The 26645-nt window shown below is 38.1% G+C and overlaps 1 protein-coding gene across 2 annotated transcripts; it reads left to right on the forward strand.

The window, feature by feature from the left end:
* The first annotated feature begins 368 nt into the window (after nt 1–368).
* SLC35D2 (solute carrier family 35 member D2) lies at nt 369–22352 on the forward strand. 2 transcript variants are annotated; one of them, XM_079330983.1, is made up of 12 exons: nt 369–608; nt 2927–2960; nt 4505–4591; nt 7342–7409; nt 9853–9924; nt 11721–11789; nt 12826–12928; nt 14673–14765; nt 17097–17164; nt 17900–17978; nt 20448–20530; nt 21137–22352. In XM_079330983.1, the coding sequence occupies exons 1-12, from the start codon at nt 466–468 to the stop codon at nt 21237–21239; spliced, it is 1002 nt and encodes a 333-aa protein (XP_079187109.1). In that variant the 5' UTR covers nt 369–465; the 3' UTR covers nt 21240–22352. The 2 variants fall into 2 exon arrangements, with proteins under 2 accessions (XP_079187109.1, XP_079187110.1); XM_079330984.1 differs by lacking the exons at nt 369–608; nt 2927–2960 and adding an exon at nt 3480–3580.
* The last annotated feature ends 4293 nt before the right edge of the window (nt 22353–26645 follow it).

Raw genomic sequence — 26645 nt, forward strand, 5'->3', positions numbered from 1 at the left:
GTGTTTATTTTCCCCATCCCTTGAAATCTGACACAAGTTAAAAGCACCCCAGGCAAATTCCGCAGAGCGCGTTTTACGGTTTCAGCAATCCCTGCGGGTCCGTCCCTCCGTGCCAAGCCCAGGCCGAGCTCTGGGGGTGCTGAGGGCTGGCTGCAGCCCTGTGTCTGCCGGCTGCCCCCGCGGCCCCGCTTTGCGGCCGGCCGGTGCCGCGGCTCTCGCCGCTGTCCCGGGTCGGTGCCGGCCCCGCCATCGAGCCCCTCAGGCCGCGCCGGCCCTGGCGACGGCAGCGCCCCCCGCAGGCGCGGCGAAGCGCGGCGCCGCTCCAGACCCGCCCGCGGGGCCGCCGCGCCCCGGACCCGGTGCCGCCGCCTTTCCTCCGGGGAAAGGAGGAGGAGGAGCGGCGGCCCCACGGCCGCGCTGGTGCCGCCCGCCGTGCGGCCCTGCTCGGCGCCGCTCGTCGCCGCCATGAGCGCCGATCAGGCCGCGGCGGAGGAAGAGGACGCCGCCGCCGCGTCCCCGGCGCTTCCCAGGGTGCTCTCGGCGCTCTTCTACGGGGCGAGCTCCTTCTTCAACGTGCTGGTCAACAAGGCGCTCCTCAGCGCCTACAGGTGAGCGCCGGGGCAGAGCGGGCGCTGGCGCAGCCGGTGCCGGGCCGTAGCAGGGTGTCCCTCCCTGCCCAGCGGATCAGCGTTCCCGCTCCTGTTCCCCTTCCCGGTGGCGTCCGTGCCGCTCGGATCCCGGGCAGCCAGCCGGTGGGTAAGGGGCTGGGAGCCGGGCCAGCTTCTCCAGTTTCACACCCCACTTGTGCCCAGTATATACCAGTTCTGCAGCACCGCCCGACGGCAGGCAGGGTTCCCACAACACCTTTTTTTCCTCGGGGTCTTTACGCTATTCCCAAGGGATCGCATCACCTCAGACGCCCGTGAGGGAACCAGCGTATGCCCTAGCTGTTCCTGCCTGGCAGGATCTTCCTACCAGCATCTTTCTTTTCTGAGGTAACCAGAAAAGAAAAGTGAAGCTCGTAAAATGGTTTAATCGTGAAAATATTGAAAGGTTCTGTCCTTGACTTGATGGCGCTCATTCCCATCATTGATAATTAGCATCTTACACCATTATGTAAAGCAACAGCATTAACTGCAGACCTCTTACACTTTGCATTTTACTCTTAACCTTTCAGCTGTGGGAAACAGAGGAACTTCAGCCCTCATCTCCAAGTCATACTTTTCCCATCTAAATTTGTACTTTTTGGGCTTCGATCATCCTTGTGGGTCCCTTCTGACTGAGGATAGTTTATGATTCTGTGATTGTCCTGTGATTGCCATTTTTCTCACCGTTAACATATTTTACTTAAAATCTTTCCTCTGTTTTTGCTGTTTAGCTCATCTTGAGTCAAAATAAAAAGAAGAAAAACCAAAATGAAAAGAAAGTTTAAAAGCCAAACTTGCTGTCATTTTCTAACATTCAGCGCTATTTGAAAATATAGCAGCTGTATTTAATATGTTTTATAAATTGTACATAGTGCAAGTTGAGGTTTTTTTAATACTGGTTTTTATCCTACAGACTGCAGCTTCCTGCAAGTCCCTGGCATAGATCTAGCACATCTGTGTGAGATAGTCGAGTACAGTATGTCCATCAGTAAGCCTAAGTTTTGTATTAAGACCCTATAGCATTGCTGGAAATATTTAGCCCTCTGCAAATCATAAATATCTGGAGAAATCTATGTAGTACAGATGAGTGAACTGTCTTTTTTTGTATGAGTACCTGTAAATACTAAACAAAAGGCAGTTTAGGTGTCACATGATTTTAAATGGAAGTCCTGCTGTTTTTCCTGCCCCTGATTTTTCTGTTTCCCTGAATTTCTTTTGCTATCGGTTGCTCTTAGCTCTGTGTTAGGATTGTAATGCCCTTATGGCCTTCTGCTGTGGTTCAGCACATTTGTTTATTTTGTCAATGCTTTGTTCCTATCCCAGTTATGCTAATTTGAGATGTACATTTCTCACCACACCAAGTAAGAGTACAGCACTTCCTGCAAATGTCATGGAGTGCAACAAGGCCACGTATGAGGTGGCACCTCTCCTGTGAAGGCAGGCTGAGAGACACAGAGTTGTTCAGCCTGGAGAAATTCCAGGAAGACCTTATTGTGGCTTTCCAGTACCTAAAGGACTCCAGAAGGACTTTTCAGAAGGCCATGTAGTGATAGGACAAAGGGAAATGGCCTTAAACTGAAAGAGGACAGGTCTAGATTGATACTTGGAAGAACTTCTTTACTGTGAGAGTGGTGAGTCTGTGAGAGTGGACACCTCATCCCTAGAGGTGCTCAAGACCAGTCTGGATTGGGCTTTGAGCAACCTAGAGTAGTGGAAGGTGTCTCTGCCCATGACAGAGGGTTTGGAACTAGGTGAGCTTTAAGGTCCTTTCCAACCTAAACCATTCTATGATTCTATCCATGCTTTCAACTCAAGCCAACCGAAGAGCTGTAGTAGGAATCTAGCTAATTTAGAAGGAATTAGATGTTTCTACAACATTTATCTAAGAACTTGATTATGTTTTAGTTTGTTTGGACTGTAGAGATTAACTTCCACATTAGAGCAAGTGCAAGAGGTTTAAGTTACTATTCCATATCAGGATTCAAAATGTGTATGTGAGGCTACTCAAGAAACAGTGCATTAAGAGTTCTCTTATCTTCACTTATGAGTATTTCCCAAACAGCTAACAGTTCAGAATTAACCAACTGTGCATGGGCTGTATTTTTTTGGAAGGCACAAGTAAAAAATTACTACTACAATAAGTGTAGTCCCGAGCTCTTCTTAAACACAGGCCAGTCATCCTCATGTTTAATTGTTAACTTTGGTATTAAACTTTTTTTATTTTTTCCTAATTATTTCTTTCCATTCCTCAGTACTAAATATCTGTTCATGCTTTTCAGCTTCCCATCACCAGTGTTTCTTGGAATTGGACAGGTATGTTCACAAGTAAAGCATACTAAAATTCATTATTTTGCGAGGTAAACTAATGATAAATAGAAATAGATTTTAGGGGGCAAAATCACTATAGTAAGCAGTTATAGTGAACTTCTTGTCTTCTGGATTAGATACACTATAAGGAGCTGTAATTTGTTTCATTGAAAACAGGCAACTTTGAGTTTGAGTCAAAATTATTGCCTGGAGAGAGTAATGTAAAAGGCTGGAATGCTATTTATTTCTCCTTGTAAAGTTCAGTAATTAAGAAATCTGGCCTTCAAAACTGTCCAGCATTGTTCTGTGAGAGTCCTTGAGCCTTTGTGGACTACATGCAGAGACATTGTCCCTGTCTATAGCCAGACTGTGTGATTCCTCATAAATTTCTCCCCATTTCCCAGTTTTTCAGTAGAACCTGTGCAAAATTTTGATTCTTTCTTGCTTTACTTGTCTTTGGGTAAGTTGCAGTATTGCAGCAGAAATATTTTTTATTATTTTTGTTGTTAAGGAGGCATCATAGTAAAGCCAAAGTTCAGATACTTGTGGACTGGGTTCATAAAGGAAATGTATCACTGCAGAGGGATCACTGATAAAGATTGAGCCTTGAAACAAGTGTTGTTTAGGTAAACACATTTTATAAAGAACTTGCTTCCTGCCAAGGCTGCACAGCAGAGGGGTAGTGAGGAAGAATTGAAAACAGGCTGCAAGTCTAACATCTCTGCCGTTAGAGAGAGTAAAATGTCTTGTAAAGACTTAGTGATGTGATAGGGAGAGTTTTACACACCCAGACTGCCCAAGGAACCACAGATCATGTTTCAGTGAAAGGAGAGAAAATGTGGCAATAATTCATGTCTTGATGCAGCTTTTTTCTTTGCAGAATGACTTAATGGCATTTCCGTTTTTTTGTTGACTGATCATTCCAAGGTTTTGCTGAACACTATATAAAGTACATGTGATATGGTATAATGCTTTAGTCTGCAGAATATGACTCCACCCTATCCTCTAGATAGTCAATTACTGTATTTTAGTATAAGGGAAATTTGACCCTTTGTTTTGACTCTCTGGGGACAGCATTAACACCTATGATGTAGGATTGCTCAGATATTCTTTATTCTGTCTGTATGTTTATTGTTTCTTCCTCATGTTGTCAACGGACTGATTAATGCCCAATCTCCATCTGACATTACAAAAAAAAAAAGTTTTGGGAGTGATTCTGCAGACTAAACAATTCTCTGAATAAAAATTTCATGGTTTATTTTGGATTATGTCCTATTTTATTTTCTCAGCATGCACTGTTTCACAGAGAGCCACTAATTTTCTTCATTATAGTAAAGTTTATTTTACTTTTAAATAAATAACTGGCAAAATAGATAAGAGCAAAATTATTTCAATTTATTAATTGCATTCTGTGCTGTTCTTTTAGAGAAATACATGAAACCTAGCATTTGTCAAATTTGTATAAAGATTTTGTGTTTGAAGCAGTTTTTTCATTCATATGTTACAAATTTTGGTCTTACATGACTTCTCATTTTTTTATTTTTGTTTAGATGGCTGCCACTATACTTATCTTGTATGTGTCAAAATTAAGAAAGATTGTTCACTTCCCTGATTTTGATAAAAGTATACCTGTGAAGGTAAGGATCACGTATGTCCTGGTGTTAATAGGAAAGAGTTACTTCTTATAGTAACATTCTTTCTTACAAAGACACGAAAAGCATTTACATTTCTTTCTCAAATTGGATTATTTGTATCATTGTTTCAAGTAAAAGTTTATTTGAAAATTTTAATTTTTCTGCAATGTTCTGTTTTGGGCTATAGAGATAAACTGTTTGCAGAGAAATCTGGTCCCATTATGTTATGCAGCACATGGGAAAGGTGCTTTACTTTTATACAGCTGGATTAACTTTTTCATATTTTTAAAGGGTTTTTTTGGATATAGCACTCTGTGGGATCAATGAGAGATGTCTTTGCAAAAGACTTTAGAACACAGCATAAAGAGAGAAAGGCTGCTTGGAAATATGAATGGAGCATGTGATAAAATAATAGAAAAATAATGTGATTGATGAGAAACCAGAACAACATTGACTCTTAGTATGAGATTTTTGTTTTAGAAGGTGCTAAAATAATGCTGTCTGAAAATGCTGTAGGTGGTGACTATCTTCATCATACAGACCTTAAATGTGTATAGTCTAAAGAGACAGGACAGAACAAATGTGAGAGGACCTCCTCTTACCTCAGTTTGGGAACTAGGATGTGAAATGACCACAGCAATGATCCTCAAAGATTTTTAGGCAATGTTGCTGGAATGTTTCTTGGATGCATTAGCCTGTGTGTTTATGTCTTGTTGCAGGGTATTGGTTGTGCTTGCTCCAGGACACAGCGAGTGTTCCCAGCCCTGCTGCAGGGCTCAGATAGTACAGCTTTTCAGGCCCACAACTTTACTGCAGAATCTTGTCTTACTATCAATATCAGGTTTACAATGGATGTCTCACAGATACGTTTATTTTTAATGCATGTTGAAATCGTTGGGGTTTCTACTTGTACAAGTCTTGGAGAAAAATCTGTGGTAACATTTATAAAATGGACAATCCTTCTTTATTCCAGAATAAGAAAGGTTTTCCAGTGGGTAGCTTTGAGTTCCACATATAAACAGCTTATTGAGACCTTGAGAAGTTTCTTCCTTCCATCCCCCCCAAGTCTGCTGTGCTCCCTCTCTGCTGTTGTCTTATGTTAAAAAAATACAGCACACATTTTCTTTATCCTAATAATATCTGTTGTTGGAAGACTGCTGGATAGGCTAGGAGCAGTCAGGATTTTGACTTCCAGGTCTTGCACATTGTTTGTAGTGCTGGATTTGACTAGTCATAGTGAATCACCTGGATTGCTCATTGTTATTTCTCTATTTTTTAAGGAACCCTTAGGCCAACTTATCCTTTTGTCAACTTTTGCTGTGACACTAAGATAATCATTACTTTTCACTCCTCGACTGTTTTATGTCTTCAGTGCATTCAACTAGAGTTTTAAAGTAGTGAAATGCTTATTTTAGTCATGAAGCTTTGAAGTTCTTGACCCTTTTAAAGTAAATGATTCACTGATCTCTGCTGTTATGCTGGATGTTGTAATACTGTCTTTGCAATGGAGTGAATTTCAGAGGAAAGATAATATAATGTCTGCTCTGGTTTTAGCCTATAAATTAAATGAATCTAAATGTTCTAAATAAAAGTCTGCAGATGAGATAGCGCATTACAACATTTTTGCAAACTTGACAGGTGGAATATTTATCGTTTCTCATAGTCCTGCTTTCTTTATAGTCCTGTTTACTTTTACTTTGACTCTCACTTAAAAGTTAACTTCAGTTGGCTATCAGTTAACTTCCACTTCACTTTTTTTTTCTCTCTTGCTGTGAAAGAAGTGCAGAATTTTTAACATAGATAAAATATCCCACTCCTCTGTATGCTTTTCCAGCAAAGTTTAAGACTGCAAAGCCTTTGACTTTAGTGTCATCTAGAGTGTCCCTGTGTAGAAACAAGAGCAACTATTACACATTAAGATAGATGATCTGTTATGTCTTTCTGCCATTTCAGCTCCTCTTGACTGATAGTGAATGGGACCAAATATACACACTGCCTTTGTCCCCATTGATTATTTTGGTTGGTTTAAATCTTCCACAAATGTCAACCTCACCCATTCTGTGATACTGTAATATTTTCTGTAAGAAAATTAATGGCTTTGAATTGCAGCTGATTATTGTAGGGATCCATGTGTTCTTGTACATTTTCTTAAGGCCCTGAATTTTCATTATTGTTTATCTGTATTGTGTTATGGACCCTATGTTTCTGTGCAAATCAATCTCTTTGCTAGAAGCAAAGTTTAATTTACCCATAATTGCTTACCTTTCCCTTCCAGTGTCTCACATAGCATTTCTGGGTAGATCTAAAATGTTGTGACTTCCAGCTGTACCAATATATGTGGACTATGGACAGAAGCACAGCATACTTATAGTTTACTAACTTTTTTATCCCACCTCTTCACTTGCTTATTTATCTACTGTTGTTAATATTACTTTAATACCTAAAATTAAATATTAAAATGGGTATTAATCTGAGTTTATAATAACTAGAATAAAAGTGATTTACATTTACTCTAAATGGATTCTAAGTTTCATTAGTGGTAGATTGCAACTCTTTTGATGACATCAGTGAAGCTGTGGTCATGACCAGTCACATAAATGGGAGCTGCAGATGAGTTTGCAGCATAGTTACAGTTTTTTCCATTCTTTCTTGATAAATATACATCTGATATGACAGGTATCAAATTCTATCAAGGAAGGTTTCTCAACAGTACTTTTAAAATAATCTGAGTTGTGCTTTTAATTTTATCACAGTTGTTTCCTCTGCCTCTGATTTATGTTGGAAACCACTTAAGTGGATTATCAAGTACCAGCAAACTCAGGTACAGTAAGTAGAAATTATAAGTGGATTGTTTGGATTTTACCCTTTTCTCTTGTGGGGTAAAAAAAAGAAACTCTAAAGAAGAGTATTGTCTTGAGTCTTAAATTCATGTTGTGTCTGTTTGCCTGTCTCTCTAAATCCCTGGTACTGTTATGGAATTTTTGCCCAGACATTTGATCAGTTTACAAGATGTCTGCTTCCTTTAAAAGGAGCTTAGCCAGGTCTGTACTGACATAAAATCACAATATTCCTGTGTGACCATGAAAGTGTATATGCGTTTGCCTCACACCCAAGCTAAAAGGAGCTTAGCCAGGTCTGTACTGACATAAAATCACAATATTCCTGTGTGACCATGAAAGTGTGTATGCGTTTGCCTCACACCCAAGCTTCCAGCTTTTCCTGGGTGTCCTACTACAGAGTTGGAAAACTGTAAGGTGTTTCTGAAAGAAGAGGCATAGGAAAAATATTTGCAGAATGATGCCATGGCAGGTATTTAGGGATCACCAAGGGTTGAAAAAACTGCTGTGTAGTGTGGTGCTGGTGGCCTAGCCCTGCTGAGTGCCAAAAGCAGATTGTCAGGGAGCATTGCTGAAGGGTACCCTGACTCCCATGTGCCTGTGAATGTAGACCTATGAGAGTTGCTTCTATGCTAGTGCTAAAAAGGTGTCAGTAATGTAGACATGTGCTGTAACAGAATGAATGACTGTATTCTATGTGGAAGATGAGCACAGGAGCATGATGGCTGCAGGAGGACTGGAGGATACAGCACCACCTTTAAAAAACCTGGTGATTTTTTCATGTCATTGCAGCCTCCTGAGAGTTTGGTACCAAGCTAAACCAAAACAGAATTTTGTAGGTTTGTGTGCCTCTGAGACAGATTGTAGGAAGGAGAATAGAACCACAGAACTATAGAACTGTCAAGGCTGGAAAAGACTTTTAAAATCATCCAGTCCGATCGTAAACCCAGTACTACCACTGTAACCCTGGACCCAGTAACCTTATCACCCAGTGCCAGATCCAAACACTCTCAGGGATGATGACTCCACAACCTCTCTGGACAACCCACTCTAATGCCTGATCACCCTAACAATTTTTTTCCTAATATCTAGTTCTGAATTTCCCTGTCTCAGCTGAAGGCCGTTTATTCTGGTCCTCTCACTGCAGGCACACAAGAATAGACCTGCCATCATCTCACTATATCCTCCTTTCAGAGAGTTGTAGAGAGTGATGAGGTCCCCCAGGGTATTACTTTTAATTTGTTTACATTTCTTTTTATTTATAGAATTAATATTCTCCAGCTGTGAACACTAGATGCCTGATTCCACAGCTCTTTGTTGAATGTGTTCACAAGCTGTTACACTGAAAGAGACATAAAGACTTAGGCAGTACTGTGCCTAGTAGAACTTCAGTCATTGTGAATACGAAAGTAGTTTCAAAACTGTAAAAGCTGGCTTTTTCTTTCCCTTTTCTCTGACTGTAAATTTAAATGTTTAATAGGGTGTATCAATGTACCTTCCTCCTCTCCTGTGGCTGTTATACCTCTTTTAGATTTACAAGTTGTAACTGATTTTTATAACAGAAACTTTAAAATGCCAGCCATGTTTCTACCATTAACATTTTGTTAGACTGCTTTTTGTTACAATGTATGACACTTGTTTACATCATTGCATTCTCCACCTTGTTTGCATTGTTTGGAAGGTGCACATGATCTTAGGCATAAATTCAAAATATCCATTGTAAAGTTACTAAACATTGTGTTAATAATTATCTTAAGCAGGAGATTAATTGGTCCATATGGCCATCTGTCATGTTTATGAAGTGTCAGATGCATTTTCTCACCCAGAAATGTTTCCAACTGCATTACTGCATGAAGCTCAACAATATGTTGCTCAAAGAAACAGTTTGTTTGGTAGTTGAGACTGGTCTCACCTTTTATGTTTCTTATGTTTCCTCTAATTTTTTGGTCATGGATTTATTTTACTTTTTTTTTTCAAAATGTATCTTGTTTACTAAATATGCTTTCTTTGTATTTTATTTATGTTATGTGTTTTCATAGACAGGTTTATTGTCTTCTCTTAAGTTGATGATATAAATAATTTTTATTTAACTCTGCCTATGAATTTTGCAGAAATAATTCTTTCATAAGAGTAGGTAGAAAATACCTACTGTATTCCATTTCAGTAATGCAGAGTGACTTTCAGAATATAGCCAGTTGCATTGATTTACAAACTGGCAAAGCTTGCTATCTTTCAATGATTGGTGTCTACTGTGCATCTTATATCAGACTGTCATTTTTATATGTGCATTAAATTATTTGGTGTTTGTTTTGGTTTCTTATTGCTGGACTAATTGTTCCATTCCCTGGACTAGTAAAATAAGAGTTAGAATACAAGAATGCTGTTAATCTGATGCTATGCTTGGATTTTTATTTTGTTTTTTGACAGTTTGCCGATGTTTACAGTGCTCAGGAAGTTTACCATTCCACTTACTTTACTGCTGGAAATCATCATACTTGGGTGATCCTTTTTGTTTGTTTTTGGGGTTATATTTTTGAGGTTTTTGTTGTTTTGTTGTTTTTTTTTTTCATTTAAGATACCTTTGTTTTAGAACATCTCAAATGGATTACTTATGTCATCTCATCAGCATATTCAATGGGTGATTTTTAAGTACAAATAGAGTAAAGCAAAGAAAGTGATTAATGTAGCTTTTTTGAAGGCATAGATATATACATTTTAGTGAAGAGAGGGGAAAAAAATCTACTTGCCTTCAGTTTTGTGTCTCATTCTCTAGACTGTTACAAAGGTTTCAGGTCTGCAGACACAACTCAGACACTTTCAGTGCTTATGTTTGTGTCTTGTCTTGGAGGCTCCTAAATTGCTTCAATCAGACAGATGCTTATGTCTCCAAAGAATGCTGATAAAATGGCAGTCTGCTTATGTAGAGTAAATGTCTGGGTCAAGTCTGAAAAAATACCAGGTTAATGGAGCAAAATGGCATCTACCAGTCATTGGATCAGAGAATTCCTTACTTACAGACACCTATGTTATTTTTTTGTGAGAAATTATAAAGGATATGCTAGCTGCTCAGGATCTCTAATTTCAGTAGTACTGAGTTGGAGGAACAGGAGTATAAATACATCATACTTTGTGTAGAACTTGACAGTTCTATCCACATGGCTGGTACTGGACTCACAAGATGAACTCACAGGGAGAAAAACCAGCTTGCTGAAGCTCAACCCAGGCAACACTAGAGTGATGGTCAGGAAAAAAGCTAAAAAAGCAAAAAGCCCTCAGGTAAATTGTCATCTCCTTTGGCTTTAGCAGCAGTTGGTTGATGAGTGTGATTCATATTTGGAGATGCTGTGGAATTCTTTTGTAGTTTTAATTTCTCCCAGGGAAAGCAAAACTTACTGTCTTCTGTTGGCCTGAAGACTCCCACAAGCAAGTGAAAAAAAAAAGTAAGTCAGTGAGATTATCATAGGTGCTCAGCTGGAGAACAGCATTGTGGCCTATGAGTGCAAGCAACATCCTAACCAAAGGAAACCTTGGGAGGAGAAGGCTGTATTGGTGCAGACTGACACCATGTATTTCCTTAGGGCCAAAAATAAAAGGGCTCTAGAGAGTCTGTGCAGGCTTATGCCAGGATTTTTGAAACAATCAGGGTTTAGGTTGTTACTCTGAGAGTCATTATAGTCAAAGCCCAATTTACCTAGAGTCTGCTCAGTGCTTTATTTTTGGGACAATGGTTCTCAGATGTGCAGCTTTACACACAGGATTTCTCCAAGTGCATTTCTTCAAGAGCATTGTATGTTTTGTTTTAATGGATCTTCTCTCTCAGTCTATCTTGACAGAATCCATGTTTTCCCTTTCAAGTACGAAGTTTCAATTTGAGTTCAAAATAAGTATCTATTTAAAAATTATCCAGACAATGTGCTGTATATTTTCTTCCTCAACAAAGGTGATCTAAAAAACTGCATGAGAGATGTACAGTGATTTTCCTTTATTGGAATGCTGGAAGACACTGAAATGTATCTATTATGAATATCAGTACACATTAAATTTATTTGGTTCAGTGCTGTTACTTTGAACCTTTGATCTTTTTTTTTTTAGTTGTCTAGTAAGAGAGTGCTCACAGTGCGTTTTCAATCTCCATTCTCAGGGCCAAAGTCTGACAGCGTGGCACATGGGCAAGACTTTGCCCTCCTGTTAAATGTTCTGTGATTATTAATTGCTTTGAAATTTTTCAGGCAGATAGCCATTTAATCTCTGCTTTAAATAATGAAAATGTGAACTGTTTCAATTTTTGCCTACAGGAAACGATACCCACTGAATATTGTAGGCAGCGTATTTACCATCATTCTTGGGGCTTTCATAGCCGCTGGGTAAGGTTTTAATTTCTCATACAAAGCCATATTATGAGGGGAGGGACAGCAGGAGGACTTTTTCCTTGTTTAGTTCTAAGTAAACTGAAGCTGAGATCAGTTACTATGGAGAAAGTTGATTTGGAAGATCTCTCTAGTGACATCACTGGGAGGTACAGTTATAAAAGGAAAAATTCTACTTCCTGCTGACAATCTTTGGGCGTGTCTTTTTCCACCTCTAGGTTTTCCATGTTGGCAGGGTCATAGGTGAAGCAAGTTAAAACTATATGAGAAATGTTGCTTTTACTTTGTGGTATCAGTGTATTTTAATAATCTAGGAAAAGTATGTTCTTATTCTGGATAGAAAGACTAATATTTTGGTTGTCAAATATGAAGTTAGGCATCATGCAGTTTTTTAATCATAAAAATCCCACTTTTTTTAGTAAGTTCCATTGTGAGATAATGTTCACAAAGCACCCATATGCTGTTGTCCTCTGTTTTCTGTTTGAACATTCCTTTATCTATTAGGAAAGATAATGTTTTGATGATTTGTTTCCTGGCTTTTCTATAAACACGAGCAAATAATTTTTGTGTGATGTGACCCAGATAGAGCCATGTCCTATCAAATTACCCTGTATTGATGAGTTAACTAGTCAAAACAGAAGATGGGACAATATGTCTGCTCTGACTGTAAAAAACAGTGAAATTTATTCCCTAGCCACTTTTTGTAGTAAAAGAAATAGGTAAGTATATTCAGTTATAATTGGACTGGTTGTCAGGGTTGAGATGGGTGGAATTTTTCTCTGAATGAGAATTGTACATTTCCTGCCACCATAACACTGAGTATTAGGAATTCTCTGATGTCTCTTTTGTGATGGTCCTGTGACTGGAGAAATGGAAACAACTAGGAAGAAGGCTTGAAACAAAATCTGTGACTGGGTGGAGTTCATGGGATTTGCATATCCTCATTCACAATATTCACCTTGGTAAGCAAGGTAATACAATGCATTCCATATTTTTTTGCTTATTTACAATATAGTATTTCTTTCTTTCCCAGATCTGATCTCTCTTTCAATCTGGAGGGCTACATCTTCGTGTTGCTAAATGATATTTTCACAGCAGCAAATGGAGTTTATACAAAACAGAAAATTGATCCAAAGGTAACTGTAGGGTGATTAGTTTAAATTTAGCGTTATAACAATTTGGTAACAGTGCGCAACTGTTCTGGTTTAGGGCAAATTTAGGGAGGAAACCTCAGAATTCCCTCTAGAAAGCAAATTCAAGTGGCACTTACGCCTACCTGTTCGGAAGATAAACTTCCTTAGAGAAAAGGGGAAAAAACTTGTTTATTGAATGAGCAAAGTACTCACAAACATGAAGAAAAAAAGAGAATCATATTAATCAGTGGGACCTCTCATTTTTCTGAAGAGATGGCAAATTCAGAGAGTCCTTTTTGAGGTGTGGAGCTTGGCTCACTCAGTCTCTTATCAGTCCCTCCTGTGCTGGGGAAATTCTGCATTCCAGCCCCAGTGGGCCTCAGGTGTGAGCTCGGGGTGCTCTTCTGGGTTTTCAGTCCAGAGCAGGGCTGATCAGTTACAAAAAAAAGAAGTCACAATCCATGGAACTTGTCTGCCTCAGCTTGGTAAAAAAACTAGCTAAAAGCAAAGGAGAGCTCTCTGCTGCTGTTTGTGCTGGAGACACTGAGAGACAGAGAGAGCCAAAGCAGTTCATCTCTGTTTTTGAATACAACACCTCAGACATTCCACCTCTTCTCCTTATCCCTCCCTTCACTCTTGGACCTAGTTTTAAAGGCACAAAACTTATTTCTTGGCTAAAAAGATGAATGGGGATACAATTCAGCATTAAAAAAAAAAAAAAAAAGCAAACCATAGGCAAACAGTTTACCTCTAAATTTGATACATATTTATGTAGGGACAATGATTTTTTAATCAGAAATACACTTTATATGAGGTTTATGTAAAATAAACTGAGACCTGTCTAGTCTGAGTCATAACCACAGTATCTGTAGGTTTTTTTGGTTATCTAAAAGCAAGTCTGCAGCAAAGGCAGGTGAGACAAGGAATTAGATGATACCTTGATACATATTACTTATGTAAATGTTTGACAGGCTACTCTTCAAATGCAGTGGCATGAAACATACTAAGCTATAGCAAAGGGAATAGAGGTTTGGTTTCTGACTTCTATATTTCAGCAGAAATATATGGTTTTTTAATAATTTTAGACACTTTAGTAGATTCTAGACTGTATTTTTATTCATGAGCAGCACATAACAGCCTCACAATTTTCTGCAAAATACAGGAGAAGCAATAGGCTGGAGAGATTTTTCTAAGCAACATGGCTACACCTGGAGGAAGGGAAGGCTGTTTTCTTATTCCCTCAATCTTTTGCCTTTGTGTGAAACAAGTTAACTCCCAGGTTATATGGCAACCCTCAAGTTGCATAAAGTTACATCAATTACCAGTGATTACAGAGCTCTATCTGTGAGTCAAACTTCATTCATTTTCCCGTTATATGTTTTCATGGTTGATTTGCAGTAGAAGGACTGGGTAATTCCTTGCCAGGCAGAGACTTGAGTGAAGTCAACACAAAGCAGTTCTGGGACCAGCGCTTTTGAAAGTTCTTGGTGTTGTATAGAAAATGTCCAAGGTATAACAGAGCAGTAATACTCTGAGTGCACAGACAAAGGGACTGAAGTGGAAATTCAGCTTAGTACAAAACACTGAATCTGAAGATTGCAAATTTGTATTTTAAATTGACATGTATTCTATTCTGTTTACTCACTGACAATAATGTCAGAAGAATTACCAGACTAGTATGTAGTATTTTGCTCCCAAATGGCTTTTAATGCTTTTAATGCCAAGCAGCATGTTTCATTTTTCACAGGAGTTGGGAAAATATGGTGTCCTGTTTTATAATGCTTGTTTCATGGTGATTCCAACAGTTATTTTTAGCTTTTCTACTGGAGACTTTCAGGAGGTAAGTAGCAATATTGCACATCTCAGACTGATAATGTTATTTTGTTCAGATTTCATTTGGGGAGTGACATTTTTTTGTTTGTTTCTGAAGAGGTAATCCTACCTCTGTGTTAGTGATTAGGGTTTAAAAAGTGTGAGTTGGACTTGTCCTTCACAGGTAAGAACTTTCACTTAAGGAGTGGCTGAATTTGTACGATGGTCCTTAATTGAGTCTTTGTCTATGAACTAACATATGTCTGGGGACACACAGCTAGAACAAATGATTGAGAATCCAGCTGCACTGTGTGATTTGCCACAAATTCCAAAAGGAGATTGCAGCTATACAGACAATTTCCAATTCTTCTCTCATTCTGGTGTCCAGGGCAGATTTCTGTTAATCTCAGTCTAATCAGGTAACCTACATTTTCCATTTTTGTAGAATGAGAGCATGACTTTCCCCAGGTAATCATAGGACAGTATCCCTAGGCAGTATGTCCTGACATACAAAGTATCAGACGAGAAGGTTTTCATGGCTCCCTCACAAATTTGCTGAGTTACATTTTTCATAATAGTAAAGTGAGTCCAGTCGCTCATATTCCTTTCTAGTAATGTTTTACATTTGCCACAGAAAATTCTTTGGAGGGTGTAATAAATCATTGCAATGTTCTTTGTTGTATTGCCCTGAACTCACATTATTTTGTCATTGTGCTCATAGAATTCTGCTTTAAGCAGTAAAATTATGATTCCCTGAAAGTGCTGGAATTAAGTCTGCTGTGAATGTGAAATTTCTTTATGTCATTAGTCCAGCATGACCTTATGCCAGTTCAGGAAAATGCACCTGTTGTCTATCTTGGAAAAGGGGCCCAGGTTTGTATAGCTGTAAGATTTCAACTGCTTTTCCAGCACACAGGGTTGGAGACATTTTGGGAGACTTGCTCAGAGAAGTTTATCTTGTTGGGTTTATTTGTTACCTTGTTGGTAACAAACCTTGTTAGGATTACTTTCAGGGGAAAATAAGGAGTGTGTTGTGCCTGCTGGCTGATTTGCTGTAAACAATTTAATGCTCAATTACCTGAAGAGAATAAATATCTATTAGAGAATACATTGTGCATGCTGCGCATCACATTGGTTTGGTTATTAATATTAGAAGTCTTATTAAATGATGCAGATACACAGAAATCAAACTGTGGAGAAAACAGAGAAAATGGAAGAATACCAGTGACAAGTCAGCAAATGGTTGTAGATAAGCCTTGTACTTAGGAGATTTTTAGACCAGTTTTTACCCTGACAGAGCTTCTTGCCTTGACCCATCACAGCATACATCTTTTGCTGTGGAGCTAAAACACCAGTGCTACATCTGTGTGATAGGGACATGCTTCTACTCCCCTGGATAGTTCTATAATCTTGTAGAGATTGCAGTTTGTGAGTGAATGTCTCTTTTGTTGATCATCAGCTGGCTCACTGTGAGGACAGGAAAGTATGATGCAATATAAGAGGAAGGAACCCCCAGAATGGCTCTCTGTTATACTCTGCAGCTTGTTGTTGTACACCAGCACAATTCTAGCAGGGCAGAGCTGCTCAAGATCCTTTTTGCCTATTGCCTTAGCTGGCTGTAGCTCAGGATGGGCTTATGGCATTTATTCTGTTTCTCAGGGATGTGTTCAGCCTTAGCTGAATTTGATGCATATGCAGCAAGAATTTGATGCATATGCAAACTAACCAGATTAAAATGAGACATATCCAGGAGTTACAAGAGATGGAAAAGAATCTGTGACATGTTTCGTAGTGACTGTGTGGCACTGTGTGTTTATTTGCTGCACTTCACTAGGGAGGATACTTCAAAGTAATTGAGCCTTTTCATTGATCTTCATTGTTGAGATCTTAGTAGTGCTCAGAGACACTTGGGCCTTGAAAGCTGCTAAAGAATCAATCTGTAGTGTGGAAGAGACTTAGAGGAAATTATTTATGTAGTTGCTGTTTTCATCTGTCTCACATCAACAGTATTTATTATGTGTTATTATTCACAGTGTTAGTATCTGTCAGTAAAACACAAACACAGTTTTTTGTATTGTGTTTTTGTTCATTGCTTACAGTGTGCACTTCTGTATCTGCACTGCTCTACGTGTTGCAAGTATGTCTCTAGGTATCATGGGTGCTGTCATCTGTTGTCTCTCAAGTTATATGCATTAAACTGTTTCCAGAAGTAATATAAATAGTTAATAATTTTGGTATTAATTATACATTTGTGAATTTAAATTTTGTGAATTTACATATTTTCATATTAAGTATATCTTATATGTGTTTACAGTTGATTATATGGCACATAATTCTCTCTCTCTCTTTTTTTTAATAGGCAACACATTTCCAGCACTGGACAAATTTTTTATTTGTATTTCAATTCATTCTTTCCTGCTTATTGGGGTAAGAATACAGGGAAACCAAGCAGCTTATTTCCATGACAGTGTTTCAAATTGCAAATCTCAAATATAAGACTCATATTTGGAGTTGTGTTACAGTTCAAAGGAAATGTTTTTTCCCACTGGGTTTTATCTTGACTTATAATTATTTCTAATGGTGTAAATAAATGTTCAGTACTATCTGGATTTTTGACCTCACAGTGCAGTGCTGGACCCCATGACATTTAGCTTTGTATTTTCTGTACTGTGTCTTCTGTCTGTCTCTTCTGATCATCTAACTTTTTTGCAGTTAATAGAATGTAAGTCCTTGAGTATAGGAACTGTTTCAGTGTGTTTGCTCTTTAAAGGAGCTGGAAAAGTGTGGGAGATTTAAAAGTAATGAAACAATGCTTTGAGTACTGTTGAAACTGCAGGATCAATGAAGGAATGAGTTTTATCCTGTTACTCTCTTCCATGTTGTGACCAAGAGGTCAAACTAACTTCAAATATTGACATATAAACAGCACAAAGAGATAACTTTGCTGGAGCCAAATAGTATATTTTAACATATATTTTGAATATTCTGTATATGCACATCATTAAAATAGAGATTCACAGAAAATTCTTTTGTAAGCGTTTGAAACAGGTGGGACTACAGAGCCTAGAAAAACACTGATCCAGAAAATGTTGAACATCTTGAAGTAGTGCTAAACTTCTTAGCTCCCTGGTAGAAATTGATAAAATTTTCTCCTTTGTTCAGGTTTCTCTTGATGTATTCTACTGTCCTGTGCAGTCATTACAATTCTGCGCTCACAACAACAGTAATTGGTGCCATCAAGGTGAGTTATGGACCAGAAGAGGGACATATAAATGCTCAGATAGATAGGAAAGAGCATTGGCTCAGCAGTGATCTTGATTCTGCTGTGAGATGGAAACTCAAAATGCAGACTGATACTGAGACACTGCTTGTGCCAAACAAGGTCACACCACAAAGTGACCCTGTTCTCTTGCATTGAAAGTCAGGTATGCTCCAGAAAACATTGTTAGTATTGATCTAATTTTATTTCTCCAACAAGAGAAACTGGTACAATTTTAATTAAAAGATGTACATTTACCCTCATTTCATCAGGCACTATCACATGCCTCTGTTGTTTATTAAGTTATTGTGTGTTAGTCAAGATGCCCTGATGCAAATCCAAGTGAACTGATAGGGACTAACCTGCTTTTACTTTGGGCTAAACTAATTTCCTTTGCAGCTTATACATAGGGCTTCCATAGATGCAGAATAATGACTGAAGTACAGAGTGTGCTTTATGGTCAAGTGCCTCAGCCTTTGTCTGAGAACTTGTGTTCTAGATGAATTGACTACTTAATTTTGATGTGTGCAAATTCTGGTCAATTTGATCAACACCAAAACATGTATGTCTTAAAAACTAAACCAGGTGTCCTTACAGTCTGTTTTCTTTAACCCAGTTTAATTTAAAAACATGCATCTTGCTTTGTATTCATGAGGACAGCATGTCTAGGAGCATCCCTCACTGCCCATGTTTTTGTTTTTTGTAGGCCAGTTTGGAGAGCAGCACAGAACTGTAAAGCTGAAATAGCTTGAATAAAGATAAAACTTATGCAGCTGTGGGCAAAACATTTTCAGAATTCTAACTAGCTTAGGCACAGTACTGAATCCCTTCCATGACTAAGGAAAGCAAAACATTCATCATAAGAAAATCTAAAAAAAAAGGAGAGTGGTACTTCTCTTTGTACATTCTTTTTCTTTTTTGAAGGCTGCAAGATTCATCTGTCCTTATTTGAAGGACAGGTGGCTACCAATAAAGGTAGAAGCTTCTCTTTGAAATGGAGAATGTAAACCCCCCTCCCTCCAAATTATTATTATTATAATTTTGAAAGTAAGGGGCTCTCAGGCAAAGAGATGGGAATTAGGAATAGCAGCTCTTTACTAGGACAATTAAAATAGAAATGCAGTATTACAAAGAACAATCCCAACCCTGACAGAGTCATAATGCAACCTTATACCCTATCAGTCAGGGTGTTGGTAGCAGTCCCATTAAATGGTGGCTACAGTCCCCCTACAGTGGCAGATGTGGTTCAGTTGAAGCAGTGCTCCTGTAGAAGGGTGCAGTTTTCCTCTGAAGGTCCAGGGATGATATGGAAAGGTCTGACTTTCCTCTGGAATCCAGTGGAAAAAAGGTGTCCAAAATCTCAGTTTTTATCTAGGCAAGAAAAGTGTGGCTCCTTTCCCTGGCTGGAGCATCTCCCAGTGGGATGATGTAATTTTATCAGTCATCCAGTGGGACCCAATGGCCCAGCAGCAGATGATATCTTCCTGGAGGGAGGATGGGTTGTGGAAAAGATCAAGATGATTGCCCCACCCTGTCCCAAAGATGGCCCATTAGCAGATGGTGTGTGCCACAGAGATAAGGGTCACTGTCCCACCCGTGTTCAACAGATGGTGATAAAATACACATTTCTGACCACATCCTGTATTGCAACTCAACACACATTCTGAGCCCCTGAAAGTGTTCTTTTAAATTTTATATGTCTGCATCAAACCATTAAGTCAGGGCAAGACCATTTCTCTTTTCTAAGCTGTAATAGTCTTTGACACACTTTGAGCAGCTTTAGAGAAACAGGTTATGACGCAGCACACTCCATTAGATACTGGTAGAGATGTCATTGTCCAGGCTAGCTGCTGAAACAGTTGAAAGCAACAAAGTGTTGGTGAAATGATCACACATTTCTACATCTTTCCTTCTGTCTTTAGGGGACTATTTTTCCAAAACTTGACTCAGATAGGTGAGAGGTAGAATCTTTAACTTCAAACTGTGCCTGTCTTGAACCTGTACCAAGTGATTTCAGTGCATATTTACTTGGAAAAGTAGCAGATAATGTAATAATGAAGAACTTTAACTGTAATTTTAAGGCATCCTTTTTATGCTGAGGAACCCAAAACTCACTTTTAAGAAATAGGATTTGAATTCCAAAGACGATAAAGAAATAATTTCAAAAAGTGGACTAAACTCCATTTTGCCTAATATCAAGTAGCACTTTTTTTCCCTAGGAAGTCACTGTGCATTGTATACATTTAGAAAATATACTGATTTTATTATTCTTTTTATTGATACATTATCTATAAGGCTGGCATCCCATGGAATTAATTTAAAGGCTGATTTTAGAATGGTCAGTAACACAGTATAGCTATTTACTTAGAAAAGTGAATTAGTTGATATTGCTTGTATTCACGGAGATGAAATCAGACTTATATAAATGTACTACTTTTTTTATCTTTTCAGAATATATCCATTGCTTACATCGGCATGTTGATTGGTGGAGATTACATATTCTCCATGTTAAACTTCGTAGGGCTAAATATTTGGTAAGTGAAACTTGAATAGCTATTTTTTATTAAAGCTGAAAATTTCTCAGTGAGTTCTAATTTTAGGTTTCTTTTGACTGCACTCATTTGGGTGATGCAGTTTTGAAACTTGCCTGAAGAAGCACTGCCTTAGGATGTAAAGTTCATTACACATTTTCACATTTGTTTTCAGAGATTAAATCCTACTGTGGTAAAGCCTAGTTGTGAAAATATGCGCACAGTTTTACTGTGTAAAATTGAATTAGTTCTTTTTTTGTTATGAGCAGCAGTTCTGAGGTGAGGCTTCCAAGTAAAAGCCAGGTGGTGGTGTGGGAAATGAGAACACTGACTGAATGAGTTGTACCCATTGAATATAAATTCTAACTTGTGAGTTGTTACTTTCTGTGCTTAAATGATCATTTGTGTATATTAATCTGTGCGAGCAACTGGTAGTTGATCTTTGTCTGCTTGGGGCTGCTTTCTCAGAGGGATTACATAGTTCTGAGGCATTCCTAGTTTATGATAGCTGCTGTTCTTTAGCCCTTCAGAAGGAAAGGTATGTACCTATGAAATCACATCTGTAGCATCAGGTATCTCTGACACCATTGTTCATTCTCTTTTCTTTAGTATGGCAGGAGGACTGAGATACTCATTTTTAACATTAAGAGGAAACAGCAAGCCTGCACAATCTGGGGATGAAGAAAATGCACTTCCAGTGTCAAAGAGTTAGGCAAAATACCTGCTTTGAAAGAGACTGAAGACACAAGTTTGTTTACCATTGCCAAGACGTTAAATAAGTATATGCTGGAACATATTTGGAACAACAAAAAAAAATCTACCTCAGTTGTCACAGACATGCACATAATTCATTGACTGAGAAATATTCTTGCACACCATGTTTTTTTACAAGTAAACTGGTTTGCTTTTAGCTTTTTTTTTTTAATTTGCAAACCATTTTATAGAAAGAAATGCTATGAGAAAATCTTAGTTTGCAAATTTCTGTATTTACCTGTACGTGGGTCCTATTTCAACAAGATCTTTGAGTTTTGTTTCAGTGGCTGCTCGTAGTTTCTCAAAGCAAAAACTCTCTGTAAAGATCATGAGGCTTCATTCACCACTGCCTTATGCCATATGCATAACAGTGAGGAGATGAAAGATCCTAGCAGTTCAGATTGATTTCATGCATGTATTTTCTCTTGGGTAAGTTATACAGAACATATGGGGCAAAGAGGGTATTTACCCCCAGATTGTTCTCTGTGCAAGTGTCAACTAAAATATTCAGGCTATGTCCATGCATGTACATTGTGTAGGCATTCTGTGTTTTTGTCATCCTCAATCACATCATGGTGTTCTGCAGCAATTGTCACTGTTGTTATAAATGAGCTCTCATAACTTTGCAGAAGAGCAAGGAGAGTAGTGAAATGACAGGGGATTTTTTAATATTTAAAGATTTTTGTGTCTGTATGTCTGTATATCTGTAAGACAGTACCAACAAATCTATTTTTGCTAAGGTACATTTTTCTTTTTGTATCACAGTTCCCTCCTCTTACATTTTGTCTGTAACCATCTCTCTGTAGAGAAGTGGTACTACTATGTACAAAGATGGTAGGAAATGAAACATAGATTTGTGGAGGACTGACCTGTGTTTAAATAAGGAGAAATGGCTGGTGTCCTGTTGTGTCTTATATATACAGTAAAAGCTTACCTGGTACTAGTTTATGCTTTCAATTCTAAGCAAGGAACCATAATGAGCCTGGGGATTACTACAGTAGGCTCAGCTGGTACATCAGGCTCAGTGATTAAGAGGCCCAGACTCATGAACTGAGTCATCATCTGGGGCAAATACTCCCATATCTATATTTCAATAACACCTGCATCTATATTTTCTTCTTTGGAAATACTTGACAATGCTTACCTGTTTCTCTGAGGATAAAGTGTGAACCTTTGAAAACGTGAGCTTTGAAGTGTTGGAAACAGCAGAGAAATTAATCTTGTTGAAGTTCTCAATTCACTGCAAGCATGAGCCAAGATTTTTGAGAATAATCAAACCAAAAGATTTTGAAAGACTTTGGCATGGAACTAGGGTGGTCTAAAGACTTATTTGAACCCCACTTGGATTAAAATACAGCTAAGAAAACCTGAAAAGCATTACTCTGTGTGTAGCACATCAATGACCAGTCTGAATTAGAACATGGCTTCACACCAGAAGCTTCAGGGAGTGACTGCCTGCGTGGATTTGAATGACAAGAGGAACAGTGACTGCAGATACTAGAAGTGGCATTTAAAGTCATGCTCAATGTGAGAAGAGAAATCTGAGCTATCCATTTTCTCATGGCTGGCTAAGAATGTGACTTTTATTTTCTGTCTGCTGAAGACCTGTGGAGGGAAAGCGTTGCAGCAAATATTTTTCAGTGATCTTCTGTTTCAAAATATTTCCTTTATGCTTAAAAATCTACAACATTTTTGAGTGTATTCTTTTATAAGGATCCTCTTTCTTCCAATAATCCCTACCTCCACAATTCCAGTTACTGAACCTTAACTCTGCCAAGAGACAAGGTATTGGAAGGTTTTCATTAATTATGAAATTAGTATGAGTGCCATTTGATTGCTATATTGATGAGCACACAAAGACACCTGCTAAATAAGGTGTAGTTCCCACAAAGGAGCACCTAACATATGCATATAATTCATTAATATTTTGCTGTACCTTTTATAAATAAAAATATAGAGATTACCATTTTAACAGGTGTTTTGTTTGGGGTTTTTTTTTTTTTTTTTTTTTTTTGTGGGGGAGGTTGTAATTGTCCCAAATATGTGAGCAATACAGATATTTGTTTTTTATATGATCTACTGCTATAGTGTTCCTGAAGTAGTTTCTTTAGTTCATTCTATACCACGGTGGAAGTGATTTTATTTAATTTCTTGTTCATAGAACAGTGCTTCAGACTTAGATTTCTCACCTGAAATACAGACCTGAAAATCACAGTCTCTATGACAGTGTTAGTCAGGATCATTTAAAAAACGAATCTAGGAATAACAAAAAAATAGGTACTATCTAGAACTACTTAAAACTGCTTACATATTCTCACAAAGAAACTCAGCTTTAGTCACTTACTGTTTTACTCTATATCCCAGATACTGTTGATTCCAGCAAATGTGCTGATTAAAATTCTGGAAATATGGGCTCAACCAGGCACAACTATCATGTTAGAATTCAGGAAATTGCATGGCTGTTCCATCCAGAACATCAATAATTGTGTATTTCAGTTAATAAGGTAAGAACTTAAAACTGATTTTTTTTAGGATACAGCTACTTTCTTTTCTACAGATTTCATATTAATAAACTTAAGGTTGTAAATACAGCATTCATACCATTACAGGTGTCAGGGTATATTTACAAGGAAACATGCAAAGAAAAGTAATTACATACCAGAAAACAATATTGTCCTGTGCATTGACAGGTTCATACTCTATATTTTGTGGGGATTTTTTAGCAGTGACCTGGCTGTAGTGAAGTGAGATTAAGTGAGAAAATATGGTCACCCAAGGAACTTTTTACCCATTCACTGTGTTTAGTTCTTGCAGTGGAAGTCTGTGGAAGTCAGAAAGGCAAAAAAACTTACCTCAAAAAAAGAAACTTAGACTGGGCTCAATGAAGAATTCTTCACATTCTTATACTCATTTTCTTCTCATTAGCATGGCCTAATTTACTCATATTGGGCCCGTGAAGCTCTGTAGACCTATCTGAGACTCATTAAACAACCACAGGAAAAGAAACAGAAACAGAACATGGAAGTCTAGAAGACAAGACTAACAGCTGTGGGAGACTGTATTTTCATTACATTCATCAAATAGAAGGGATTCTTTAAGTTTGGGGGCATTAATTTAGAAGAGGTATTCACCATTATTTTTGCATGTAAGAAACTGAAACCTCTCCAAATTTAAAGTGTTCCTTGATTAGTGAGTGACTCTTTGGGTTGTTCATGGCTGTTTGTAAATACTTTTGTAAATGAATTTTCAAACCTTATTTATTTGACTGGGTTTACTTATGAGGTAAACCCCTGAGGGAAAAATTAAAACAGATTTAGTGTGAGGTTGTTTTTGTTAAGTTAATGATTTTTTCTTCTTGTTAAGTAATGATTTTTTTCTTCTTGTTACAGATAAGCTAGTGCTACCTTCCATGTGATTCAAACATTTGTCTTTACTTGTAAAGCATCTACACGATTTTGGGTTTCTGTCTGAAGGTGTCAGTAATGCAACATGATAAATCGTTTTATATCAAGTGCCAGTGTGAATTTGTCCCAGAAGTGTCTGGGCTACAATTTAACTCTTCACTGTAAGAAGTAGTGTTGATTTCTGTTTGGAGTATTTTTTTTCCAGAGGTTTGGTTTAGACTCATCTCTGGTCCCTATAAATGCAAACAATGACAATAAAATTAATTTTTCTGGTTTATGTAGTTTCCAGAAAAGGAGTGAAACCTTTCCACTAAGGCCGACATCAGAAATCGTTGTTTAGTTTGGATTTTCTCAGTAGTTTACAAATGTGTATGTAACATAGGGATGTTATTCCAATCTAAATCCTGGACATTTCCTGGAAGAATGAAATCATGTGGCTTGGTTAATCCCCTCACTTCTCTGCCAAGGTTCAGAGACTAACAGTGTGCTGGAAAGAGGCATTTTCCATGCAGTGTCTGATTCATACAAGCTCACTACCTTTGCTCCCCATGGAAGTGTTCCAGCATCAGCTACTCTGTCTTTTTGGGAGTCTGATCCATTTCTGTCCTCTGGTAAAGTGCAACAGATTTATGAAAGACCTTTTCCCATATATCTGGAGTTCTTTACCTTAGGCTTTCTTTCAGTCAGTGGGAGAGGGGTAGGTCGGGGCAGGTAGAGTGAACTGTTTCACCTTCTTCTTGTAATTGATTGTTGTCTTGTTACTTTACTCAACAGGATTAGTTTCCCTCCCGTTTCTTTACCCTGTTCCTTCAAAAGAAACACAGTTTCTGATATGTGCGGTTCACTCAGTTCTTTTTTCTTTTCTCCTAAAGCTTTGGGTTTATGAGCCTGCAGGTTTTGTGTACTTGGGGAGAATAGAAAACTATTACTAGTCAGACTGGTAACAGCTCACACCCTGGTGTGTTGATGTGAATTCTCTGTTGCTGCTTCTGATGTTTTTCTTTCTGCTGCAGATGCTTTTCTTTTAATAGCATTGCCCGGATCCTCAGCTTTCTGGTATGTGAAGCTGCTAGTTTATCTCTAACATATGTTCTCCAGTTTTCAAAGCAGCTTTCTTATTCCTGTTGATGTTGCTCCAGTGTGTTCTTTTCCAAAATGCTGACCTATCCTTAATGATACCATTAATGAACTAAATATGCTTTAGCCTAAAATCTTCAAAGGCTGCAAGTTGGCAGTGGTTTTTTAAGATAGTTTGCATTTTTGTAAAGTAACACAAAGTTTAATAAGCACCTTTTTCTTCCTATTGATCATTGGTGTTTTTCTTAAACTTGTTAGATGATCAGTATAAAGCAGGAAGGAACAGATGCTTCTGTTCTGAGTTCTTTGGCTACTGATATTGCTGATGGCAGCTTGTTGTTAAGAAATTACCTAAAATGTAGACTTGTGCTTGATTCCTTTTTCCTGCATTAGACTTGATGGGATTAAATATACAAAATTATTAAATATATAAAATACATCTATTAGTTATATAATTAACTCTTAAATGTATGCTTAACTACCACATCTCATAGTGGATTAAGAAATTAAATCCATTCCTGTGTAGAAGACCTGCCTGAATATCAGATGCTTCTAAGGCAGTGCATAGGCCTCATTTTGATTTAAGTAAGGCAAGGACCTCCCTTTCTGTGTATGAGATGAGGAGCAGCATGTGAAACTTTCTGTATAAAATATTTCTTCCTACTTAAGGTTGGAGGACTTGTTTCCATCAATGCACCTTTATGTTCTGTTTTTATAAACAGAGTCTTCTGCCCCCAGTAAAATTCATAAAGGTCAAATAATTTGCGGAGTCATGTGGCACATGAGACTCTGAAAATGATGAAAATTAAAGTTGGCATGTGGAAGCTTGTTTCTCAACAGACTCTTCAGTCTTCATCTACAGGTCTGTTAGGAAACTAAATATC

Source organism: Erithacus rubecula, assembly GCF_903797595.1.
Source record: "Erithacus rubecula genome assembly, contig: SUPER_Z_unloc_2, whole genome shotgun sequence".
Taxonomy (NCBI): Eukaryota; Metazoa; Chordata; class Aves; order Passeriformes; family Muscicapidae; genus Erithacus; species Erithacus rubecula.

Excerpts from the sequence above, each read along its gene's own strand:
- SLC35D2 (XM_079330983.1), top strand. The coding sequence starts at position 466 with ATGAGCGCCGATCAGGCCGCGGCGGAGGAAGAGGACGCCGCCGCCGCG. Across the intron at positions 17,979-20,447 it reads CAGTAATTGGTGCCATCAAG|AATATATCCATTGCTTACAT; the intron begins GTGAGTTATGGA and ends TTATCTTTTCAG. Across the intron at positions 20,531-21,136 it reads TTCGTAGGGCTAAATATTTG|TATGGCAGGAGGACTGAGAT; the intron begins GTAAGTGAAACT and ends TCTTTTCTTTAG.